Source organism: Sturnus vulgaris, chromosome 3, assembly GCF_052056855.1.
Source record: "Sturnus vulgaris isolate bStuVul1 chromosome 3, bStuVul1.hap1, whole genome shotgun sequence".
Classification (NCBI taxonomy): Eukaryota; Metazoa; Chordata; class Aves; order Passeriformes; family Sturnidae; genus Sturnus; species Sturnus vulgaris.
This window is the reverse complement of record NC_142245.1, coordinates 48503243-48515216: the sequence shown is the minus strand read 5'-3', so window position 1 is coordinate 48515216 and position 11974 is coordinate 48503243. Positions and strand designations below refer to the sequence as shown.

The 11974-nt window shown below is 40.8% G+C and overlaps 1 protein-coding gene across 1 annotated transcript; it reads left to right on the top strand.

Moving 5' to 3' along the window:
* The first annotated feature begins 440 nt into the window (after positions 1 to 440).
* On the top strand, positions 441 to 2438 carry MAP1LC3C (microtubule associated protein 1 light chain 3 gamma). Its single transcript, XM_014885186.2, is given in 5 exon segments — positions 441 to 564; positions 645 to 700; positions 821 to 927; positions 1908 to 2097; positions 2100 to 2438. Coding segments are annotated over 5 exon segments (522 nt in total). The 5' UTR covers positions 441 to 506; the 3' UTR covers positions 2211 to 2438.
* Positions 2439 to 11974: the final 9536 nt, after the last annotated feature.

The following is an 11974-nucleotide window of genomic DNA, read 5'->3' as shown; positions in this document are numbered from 1 at the left end:
TCTTAAGTCATTCAGGAAATAAACATCTGGTAGCCTGAGGAGATGAAAAATGACGGGGGGCGGGGTGGTTGTTTTTTGCGTGGAGGCGGGTTGTTTTGGTTTTGGGGGCTTTTGTGTATGTGGGGTAGGTTGTCTCGTTTTCTTTTAATACCAAAGAAATAGTCTGAAAGTTTGTCGGTATGAAGAAGGCTGGCCATGTGGAAAGGGAAGACAGCTGGGGGCAGTCCAGCCTTGTCTACACCCCTGAACCACCGGGCAGGGCAGCCATAGACCTCTCACAAAGCATGGCACCGTCGTGCAGGCAGAGCACCTGGCAGCGCGGGTACCGCCCATCACGGCAGGGCGCAGCAGGGCGCTGTGGGACAGCGGCAGGGGCGGGCTCGGCAGCCGCGCGTCTCCCGTTGGCTGCGGCCGCGCTGCCGGGTCGGGCGGAGCGGGGCGGTCCCGGTCCCGGTCCGAGCAAGGCGAGGGCGCGGCGGGCGCAGCGGCGGTCCCGAGGCGGGAGGATGCGGGCAGCGCCCGGGGCGCAGCCGGAGCGGCCCTTCAAGCTCAGGAAGAGTCTCGGTAGGGGCGCGGAGGGGCTGCGCGGGGGCGGAGGGGCTGTGTGCACTCCTAATGCTTCTCTTCTCTCCTCTGACCCGCAGCCACCCGGCGGGAAGAAGTAGCAGGGATCCGAGCCAAGTTCCCGACAAAAATCCCGGTAAATCTCTGGTTTGTTATCCCAGGTTGTTGGTCGCTGTTTAAGGAAAGAAGCGTGTGAGGGGAGGGAAAGGGACCTGGATACTTTAGGGTTTGCTAAGTGTAACTCTAATTAAAACAGGTAATTGTTGAGAGATACCAGAAGGAGAAATACCTTCCTCTCTTGGACAAAACCAAGTTTCTGGTCCCCGAGGAGCTGACCATGGCACAGTTCATAACCATTATCAGGTGGGTAGTGGATACGGGTGGGTTAGAGCTGTACCTGGGCTTGGCTGCTCTTCCCCAAGAAGAGTGTGCTGCTGGGGACATCTTGCTTCCTTTGGTGGGTAGGAGAATAAAGGTGTTGGTAATATATATAATGGCTTTCCTCTCTTGCAAGTGTTCGAAGACAATCAACAGATGTTTTTACAGGTGCACTTGGGGGAAAAATGTCTTTTTTAAATTCATAGTCCTCTCCCTTTTCCCTAGCTGTTGTGAAAAAAGGCTATATAAGACTCTTATTCTCTCTTCCTGCCTCATGGACTGTTTATTGGAGCTCTGTGATCTTGTTCTGCTTGTGACTGTCACTGCCTTGCTCTCTTACTGCACCTAGCTGAATTTCCTCAAGTTCAAAGCGGATCTTGAATGTGTGTGAAATGAAATGTGCTGCTAAATTGTTCTTTATGAAACATCATGGCAAAGAAGTCTCCCAAAATATTTAGGGGTATTTTCTGACAAAATATGAAAGCTATGTTTTTCAGCGCATTTATTCAAGTATAGAAAAATACCTTTCTAGATTATAACTTCTGTAAAAGATGCTTTTGGCTCTTGGACAACTTAGATCATAATCCTTTTATGTAATGTCTCTGTAAAGGACTTGTTTTTTGAAGGTAGGCTTTAATTCTAACAGACTGGAGCTGGAATCCTTTACAAAATCTGCACTGCAGAAGCTTTTGGTTTCTATTCACACTCTTCCCTGGAAACTAGGAACTTCAAGCCCATGCTCAGCAGCACCTTTGGTATAGCCATGTAAGCCTTTCCTCAGAGCCTTTGAGCTTCCAGTTAACTTCCTGCTGATGGAGACTTTAAACCACATCATAACTTTACACAGCATCTCCTGTACCTACTTCATGCGACTACTGTGCTTAATGTATGTCACAGACTGAAGCTGAAACCATATTCAACTTGCTAATGCTTAATCCTCTTTTTCTCCTCTATTTTTAATTTAGAAGCAGGATGGCTCTAACAGCTACGCAAGCTTTCTACCTGCTGGTGAACAACAAAAGCCTAGCCAGTATGTCCTTGACAATGGCAGAAGTATACAGGGACTACAAAGATGAAGATGGTTTTGTGTATATGACCTATGCTTCCCAGGAGATGTTTGGATGCTTATTACCCACTGCCCAAGGGAAAACCATGGAATGCTTTCAGAAAACTTAAGATTGGGTTCATATGCTGCAGCAAAGCAGTTTGCTCTGAATCATGCCTGTGACATGAACCTTGGAGATGCTCCTTCCAGCATGAGCTCTTGAGCTCTGTAGTGGGAGTTATGACCCCAAAGCTGGCAGGACCAGCTTAAGACAGAAATGGTGGTACACTTTCCCTAGGTAATAATTTGGATATATATTTTTATATTTGAAGACACTATGGGTTAGGTTTTTTCTTCTTTTGAACTGCACCTCCACTGTTTTGCAATATCAGTCTTTGCTGTGTAACTGATTTTTAAGGTTTCCTGAAAGCCTAAGTCTAAGAGTGAAATAAAGAACCTTTTAAGTATTGAGTTGAATGTTATTTTTAATCTGAGGAAAAACTGTAAAAATTTGTCTAGGAGATCCTATGACAATTTTGGATGAAACACTGCTTGCACAGCTACTCTGAATTTTTGAATGGAATATCCAGAATTTGTGTCACTCATGAACAAAATCATAACTATGAAAGGTTCATTAAGGTAGATACTAGGGCTGTTAGATTAAGTAGTAGTACCAGAGCAGTGTTAACACTGAATAAACTGTCTGCTGTTACAGAAAACACTGTATCTGTGGTATAGATAACTATTTGTTTAAATAAGCAGACTGATTGCTAGTCAGCATAACTGAAATGCAGATAGCAGAACTTAAAGAGTAATCAAGTTTCAAGAGTTATTTTCTTGCTGCTGAATTTTGCTAGCTTGGTTACTCTAGATACTGTCATATCCATCCCCGACAGGCACCTGCTTGTCAGATACCCTGAAGGACTTCAGTGAGCCTTCTCTCAACGACAGAGCCAAGTCATGTCCCTTGTGATTAAGAGATATTCCAGTGTTTCTGGAAAACGTTGAAAATATCAAAAGTACCATGTAGTAAAATGTTGATTCATCTTAATATACAGGCTTGGTTCCTAGAAACTTGTATTAAAGGAACACTTAACATGAGCCTTAGTCTGAAGTATAGCTCAGGCTGTCTTCCCTATATGTGAGGAATGTATTAGAAAGCTGGAAATGCTCTGATCATGCATGATCAACTAAAAACACCAGGTAATTTAAAAATCTGTCACAGTTTGCAGTCAACCACTGGCAGCCTCAGTTTAGGAATGGTCAAATTATTACAATATGATGCAATTCTTCTGTTCAGTACTAAACTGCAGAATGATTAATGTAGGAATTACTAGACTGCAAAGAAATATGTGTTGACAGTATTTAAGTTATGCATAAGGAAGGAATGTGTATGTAGGCTTTTTGCAGTGGTTCTCTTGCATTAATAATCTCTTGAAGTTCTGAGCAAACCTTGGTTTGAGCCTCTAAACCAGGCAATTTAGAGGAGTACCTGCTGTAGTGGAGGTGATGTTTGCCAACTCGTGTTTCATGAGCTGAGGAACAAAGAAATCATTGAACTGACCTGTGGAAAGGATAAGGCTATGTTGGTGTAGGTTATAAAAACATGCGGGCTTTGGGATCCCAGAATCAGTTGCTTGGATATATTTCACTTATGCTTGTAATGGAAACAGTTTCCATTGCACAAATTGAACTCGAATAGTCATTTGTCACCAGCCCTTCAGGGAAGCAGAGACACCTGCTTGGCAGGAGCACCACACAGAAATGCTGAACAGCTGTGAGAACCTTGGGGTGGGATGAGCAAGGGGAGACTTTATGTTCAAGCTCTCTAATATTTTGCTTCAATGGCTCCTCTGTCTTCCTGTCTTGTGTGATACTCATGATACATGGTACATGAAGAGAAAAGCACTACAGTTTCTCAGCGGGAACAATTTTGTCTGACAGCCAACTTTCTTTGGTTTGTAATGTAGTGGCTGAGGGTGTAAGTGTTGATCCCTCCAGCATTTATTAACATTAGGCTATGGTGTCTGCAGGCTGAGTCACAGATCCAGCCAAAATAGTTGCACAAGGAGGTCAGTTGCAGGTGAAGAGTGTCATTATAAACTTGCTTAAACTGGCCTGATGAACCTAGAAATAACTTCTGTTAATTGGGAAAGCACCATTGGGTAATAGTAATAGACTTGCCCTTCTATCAGATGTTGAACATAGGATATTAACTATCAAAGACAGTTTTCACAAAGTCTTAAAATAATAAACTAGGAGTTACATGCCTAAATAATTCTGTTGTCCTGCTTGTGGATTTGCCTTGGTATGATTAGAAGATTTGAATTTAACCTATTCTCTCTTGAAGTGCAAAGAACAAGGATTAGAAAAGAAGCAACAGAAAAACTTTGCTCTGACTAACATCATATGCAACTGAGATAACTGCAGCTACTTCCAAAGTAGCTGCTGTTTGAAGAGCTAATATTTGCTTGAGCAAATACTTACTGATTAGAAACAGGTATATATTTTTTTTCAATGAAGGACACAAGGCTATGTTAAGCAGATTTTATACTTCTTTCCAATGTGCCACTAATGTAAAAAGAGATGGCAGAGATGCCATTTGTTTTTAAAAGTTTTATCTTCATGATATGGACTTGTGTTCATTAATATCAAAGATATTCACCAGAGAACAGAAAACATTCTGAGGATACTTCTGTTTCTTCCATAGACTACCATCTCTATCCCAGAAGATGCTCAGTGCTCTGACTTCAAATATAAACCAAATCAACCTAGAGGATATGGAATATTAGAGTGGTATGAGGGCCTTTCTGGAAGAGTGGTCCTTGAGGGAAGTATGTCCTACACCCATCTACAATCACAGCTACAACCTGTGCACAATGCTTTATGGAGTGCAAATTGACATTTGTTGCTGCAAGGCAAACATGGTCACCTCAGCCTGGGCTTTAGCACACATAAGCAACATCAGGAGCTTTCCAAGCTGTTTGGATTTAAAAATGATGTTTTGGTAGAATAAATATATGAATGGGAACGCTGAGCTTCTTGTTCAAGGCAATAACACTTGTGAACTTAGATGGGCTTTTTTGTTTTCCCATGCTAACTATTTCCAGATGGTGGTAGTTTCAGGATAAAAATATTTTAATATTTTACACACACTAAGTGACAGATGGTATCCTCTGCTGCAACTAAGTTGCTTTGTTTAAGTAAGATACAGTTAATTAAGAAGGTTAAATGAGATAATAGGACAGAATATAACCTTCAGCATCAAATTGCCCTGGTATATTCTCCTTTCAAGAAAGCCTGTAGAAAAATTATAGGGAGAAAAAAAAAAAACCTAAGCAGGACAAACTTTTTTTTTAAAAACAGTGTTTTAACTTATGCACTATGAAGTGGAAGGGGGAGAGTGGAAAAGTTCCTGTGGAAAACCTCCAAGGGATCCCTGAGGGTGATTGAGAAATGTGATTTCATATGTTACAGTGCCTATATACAGAACTTGTAATGGCATATATACTTCCCTCCAGAACCACTCTTCCAGAAATATTTCAAGATAAATCTCCTGAATCTTAAAATAGCCCTCTTCTTATATAGTTTTTTAATCAACCCATAAGAGAGAGAAGAAAAAAAAAAAAAAGAGAGAGAACCAAAACCAGGCTTCTGCCTGCTTTCTTTAGCTTTCCTAAGGTGTTTTGTAATGTTAGCTCTACCCACTTCTCTCCCCTGATGATTTTAGATTGGTTCTTAGGAGTTTTAAGTTAGCTACTACTTGTTCCTATATAATACACATCATGCAAGGGTAGTTAGGTCCTATAATAAATAACAGTCTGATCCTAGAGGGACATGAATACAACTTTAATGAAATTAGTAATGCCCTTAAAGCTTCTCCCCAGAAAGGCATATCACTCTCTGTCTTCTATATTTCATATGGTGCCTCTCTTATGATTCTGTGCTGAGTGGCCCAAGCAGAGCTGTCCTTTTCCCTGCAGTGGCAGAACCTCAGGAGGGAGGGAGTGCCTGGGTACACGTGGAGCCAGGGGCTGAGGAGGGGCTGCTTGGGCCACTCAGCACTTACATCATGTCTGTCAGGGACTGTAAAGGGCCTTTATGAGACTGCCTGTGATTTGTTGCAGGGTGGGCTTGGCTGATGGTGTTTATTTTTGCAAATATTTCAAGACCCTGGCTTTACTTTCTGTGTATAACAGCATAGTCTGGATCTTAATCAGACCTTCAGCTCAAGCCTGTTTTATGTCAGAAATGCTATTGATTGCATGGTCCTTGATGCTGTTGACCAAGACATGCCTAGTAGACCTAAAATGTATTTATTGTTCTCGAAAACAGAGCCAAGACTTTACAGCCTGACAAATGGATTTCCAGGGAAATCTTTAGGTCAGCTAACCAGTGGGTGAGGAAAGGGGAAGGAGTGAGCCAGGGGGTTAAGCATGCATATCAGTTCTCCCACCCAGAGCAGCTGCAACCATGTACTCTTCACAAGCCTGCCTGTGACTGCCCGGAAAGCCTGAGCCTCAGTGTGATCTCACTAAGGCAGCCTAACCTCACTAACAACCCATTAGCTTACAAAGAGAACTTATGAGAAAGAAACACATGCTCACAGATGGAGGGTGGATATAGTCTTTTCCTGAACAAAACATGAAGTCTGTCAATGGAAAAAAAACCACAGAATGGTGCTGAAAGGCAGACATGGCAAATAAAGTAATTCTATTCTTGGTGCTGGCTCTACTTCACAAGGCAACTTGGCCTTTACTCTGAGAACTTAAAAACTTCGTGTCAAGTGATGGATAGGAGTATGGTCTCTGTCTGACCCTTCTCCCCAAAAGTACTGCATCTGTGCTCAAAAATTAAATATCAGATAGACATGTGAGCTGCATATTTGAATGCTGACTGGCTGAGTAAGATTAACTTATTTTCCAACAGCTGATGCATTAGTCACCTACAAAATAAAAGAGCCATCGATAGAAAAAACAGCTGCTGTGCTGCAGGTGAGGGCAGAATCATCAGCTTAGTGCAGCCACATCTGTGCTGTCTAGACTGTCAGGGTAACCCAAGCATTGCAGGGGTTATGAAGATAATTTTGCTATTTGAAATTAAATTGGCTCTGCTATAAACCTGTCAAAACTGTCAAGAGAGGCCTCAGGAGGAACTGCATTTTCCAAGGAGGCAGCTGGATTTGGTTTAAAAATCCATCTTTTTAGCCATCCTCTTACACACTGACTTCGTTCCCATTCTTTTTTTGGAAAGAGACCAGGCCTTCTGTGTTTGCAGAACCTAAGTACAGGTTCCAAGATTGCTGAAAATTATAAATAATATGACCTTAGTTGCCATGTAACAAACTTGTATGATAATTCATAGCTGTTCTGCTATTGTAATTCAGCCTACGTTGAACCCACAAAATTTGGCTGTGCCTCAGTCACTCAGCTTTCTAAGCCTCTGTCAGGTCTGGAGCAGTTTAAATGAGATGGCTGTGGACATTACTGCTATTTGGGTAAATCCCCCATTCCAGTAAATTTTGTTGAAACAAAATTTCTTGAATCAGCTGAAGAACAGCTGTGTGGGTTAGCCATGGGAACCATTTTTGCCAGAAGTACAAGAAGATAGGTTAATGTAGCAGCTTAATTTCAAGCCCCAGCTCATCCAGATGATTTTGGCATAGAAGCAGGATGCCATACAGTGCAGGCTGGTGAGAGGTGACAACTTTCAGGAGGGGTTTGGTGCAGAGGAGGATTGTCACAAAAAACTAGGGGGTGGAATGGCTGCTAGTGTAGGTAGACCTTGAAGATTATATGGGTCTGCAAGCTAGTCCATGTCAGGACTTCTTACATAAATACCCTTCCTTAAAGGAAGGTTTCCTCTGTTTCTGACATCCAAGGCAGCTGGTCCTCTAGGCAAATGTTGAGCAAGATTATTGTCATGTGCTTCACAGAAGAGCATCCTTATAACTCAATGGATAAAGAACTGGGAAGACCCTGCTATGATTCCTTTTCCTCCCTGAAGAGGATGAGCCACAAACTCCACACTGTACACCCCCAGTAGCTCCTGTCTCCCTGGATCCAGCCCAGCAAATCAACTTCTGCTGCCAGAAGCTAGGGCCTGGGTAGGTAAAGCCCAGAGTGGCAGCAGAGGTGTGTGGCTCAGGGGCTTGAACCCAGCTCCCAAAGTAAACCCCCAGCCTACCTTCTCTTCCTGAAAATAAACTGTGCAACTGCAGGATCTGTGAGAGGCTGCAGTTTTACTAGTGGAAAATTTAGGCAAAACCCAATAAAATAAATGAAGCAATTCCAGTAGAAGCCGGGCAGACACTGAAAATAGTGTCTGGAGCCATAAAGGCTGCAGAGCTAAAGCTACCATGTTACAATTCATGGGAGGAAGCACTTACCCACAGGTGGTGGAGAGAAGAAGGAAAGGTCAAGCACTCTAGCAGACATAAAATCTTTCCTGTTTAAGTTTCTGGAAAGCTTTTCTTCAAAATACAGTTTTGCCAAGTATCTTGTTTCCTGATTCAAATAAATCTATTTTTTCCCCATCAAATTAATTTTACTTAAGCTAGTTTGTCAGGAGAGAAAATTCAAATCTCAACTTATATTTATATTGGGGAAAAGATGAATTTAAAAAAAAAGCTTGTTGACTATTAAGTTACACTGTGTAACTGCCATAAAAATTTGCAATATGTATGCCAAGAGGCACTCAGGTAACACTGAAAAGCCAAAAGAGGGGTTGTTCCATTTTAGACATCTCATTTTAAAACCAGGGGGAACTTTCTGCTAATTTTCAGCATAGGAATTTTTGTGTTTTGTGGGGGTTTTGGATGTGTTCTGGTTGCATATAAATGAGATCCACACACTTCTGGTTGGACTATGTTTTATGATCTTACTGAAGTAAGAAAGCACTAAATCAAGTTTGCCTTCAGTGTGTTAGCAAACAGAAGAGCAAGAGTACAACATCACCTGTTTATCCATGGACTGTGAAGCTCAGTGGGTTATTGCTGGTAAAGTCCTAGGAGGATGTTACAGTCAAATTGAATTTCAAAAAGTCATATTACAAACTGAATCCTTCAGGGCTTTGTGTGTATATCTTCTCACTTTGATGTAGGGCCTACATTTCTGGAAATTGGTTTAACAAACCCTCAGTTTTTGTGAGGTTAACACTATCAGGATTGCAGGAAGAGTATCAGGAAATTTGAAAATATAATACTTTGGAGAGGACAGAATTTTTCTCTACACTTGTATTTTCTGACCCTGTGACTAGGCCCAGGAGTACTGTTTCTTATATTTCTGTGATTATCAAAGTCAATGCCACACTGAAGTCTGCTACACAGCCTTAATCAAGAACTGCCATTTTTTGAGCAATGGTATATTTTGCAAACAATAAGAAAATAGGTGCTTCAAAATTGTTCTTGGTCTGCTTCTTGGTTACTAGAGGAAATTAATCGGAGATTAACAAAATCCTGGCATCTAGAGCAGGCCAAAATTCAAGGCTCAGACCGATTTCAGTGCTCAAAACACAAGTCTCTTTCCTATTTTGTCTCAGTTTTTGTTTTACTAAATTTAAATAAAGAGCAGTTGAACAGTGATTCCAAAACTGTAGAAGTGTCAAAACAAATCCTGGTGCTTTTTGTATTTTGAAGCAAACATGCTAAATTTAATCAGCTACTAAAGCCAAATACTTATACTTACCAGTAAAAGTATTTGTGTCATAAAAACAGTGCTTAGACTCACATTTAGTGATACCATTATTTACACACATTTTCTTATTTCTGCCATACTCCCAGGAGTGCTCAGAACCAGTTTTGGCTGCAGTATAAATTTCTGAAGAGTTATTTATTTATTTTTGCTTATTAATTGTGAGCTAAACACTGTATAAAGACCTATTCCTATAAAATACTGAGAAGAGGTGTTTTCTTTATATCTAATTCCTTGATTACTTTGCACGAGAAGTCATGATTGCACTGCAAGGGAACAGAAAGGAAATCTATACATGCTGGAGGTCTTTCTCCTGACTGAAGTTCTAATCATCTGCTTGACGTCATGGAATTTTACAAAGGTTTAACCAATGTCAGTCCTGCCTTTTTCTTCTTAATACTGTTTGATTCGCATCTGCATTTAATCTCTGGTAAAACAAATCAGAATTTATGGAGTTTACCCCACAAATTGAGAAGTTTCTTCTCTTGTCTCCTTGTCCACATACAAAGTACATGCTAACAAAGCTGGTACTTATCTAACACCCTTACTCACTATGCCTTCTAAACAAATAAAGATATGAATCCAAAGGCAAATATAAAAAAAATCCATAGAATAGCTAGTCCTGTGTATCTTGTGGGTATTGCAATAAGAAAAACAAAAATGTTGATGAAGATCTTACAGGAAGAATGAAGAGGGCTCTCATCGCTGCCTAGGTACTATTCAAGGGGGATAAATATAAAACCCTACATTAGGACAAGAATAATCAGCTGCATAGAGTGGAAAACAACTGGCTGGTGGCATTTCTTCTTAAAAGAGCCCATGGAATGAACTGAATCACAAGCAGAAATCAACACTATCATGCTGTTGTGAAAAAAGCAAACACAATACTGAGATTTCTAACCAAGAGTAGAGCCTGCAAGATGTGTGAAATAAGCCTTTTCTGTGCTGTACTCAACAACAGTAGGGCTTTATCTGAAATACTGTATATAGTTTAGGCACTGCACACCAAGAAGAATATGAACCACTTGAGAATTCAAAAATTATTGATGATGATGAGAAATTTAGTACAATAAAAGTTCCACTAAATGAGGTGGTTTAGTCTCAAGAAGAAAATGCTCAGAAAGCGACATGATATTCCTCACAAATGAAAGGCTCTTTGAAAAAGAAGAGGAAGAATGTCAATGCCTATGTGCCATGGATTATTTATGTATTAGAAAGGGGCTTTTTAGACCCTGCCCACCTTCCCATATTGTTCTTCAATTGAAACATGGAAGCTCTCTATCTGGATTCTAGAAGTATTCAGAAAGAAACAACAGCACAATTGCAATTAGAGTAACAATGATTGAGAAGTATCTCACTGTAAATATTTTACAGGGCAACAGACAGTGATAAAATGTGAAGATCAGATCACTGCTAGTGGGTGCTGTGAAGGTGAGCACATACAGCTGTAACAGAACAGCCATGTATAAAATCCAACTACAGCTGTAACTACAGGAGACGCTGCTGGGCCTTGTCTTGTAGAAGAGTATGAAAATAATCATATAGCAGCCACCATGTGTTGGCGATCATAAAAAAAAGCTAATACAATCCTTGGATATGTGTACAGGGAGGAAAATTTTAACTTTACTTCAGCACCTGTCAATGGAATGGCTGCTGCTACACTCAGTCTACTGGGTACAATTCAGGATTAATGCTGCAACTTGGAGAAAGTTCAAAGAATTGTCAAGGGAATGATTCAGGTGTTGGGTAAAAAACCACCTACTTTATGTATTGATAAGAGATGGTTAAATTAGTCTTTTTAAATCCTTACTAGTTTAAGCAAGAAGAACTGCTAATGGGTTCTTCAGTCCAGCAGATGAACATATGACCTGTGTGTGTCAGCACACTGATTTTTTGTTTCCTTGATACTAGTTTTCAAACAGATAATGTTCTTTAGCCTGATTCAAAAGGCTGCTAGATGCATATTAGAGGTAGGACACGGAAACCAGCAGGTAAAAGGGTTACTGGAGAAGAGAAAAAAAAAAGGCCAATCTTTTCTGGCAGCAGTGCAGACATCTTGGAGATTAAAGTAACCACGTAACAGTGGCCTAGTATACCTTCTTATGCAGCACAGAGAGTTTAGAACAAAGGCTAACCTAGCATTCTGGATTAATGAAGCCAGACATTTACAATCTGGTCAAACTGAGGCAAAAGGTCCTTTTCTAGAGTTCTCCTCCATAGGAGTGCTAAATAACATTGATATGATGCATTTGAGCATTTACCTCCTTTGTTGCCCTATATATGTCATCTTCCCTAA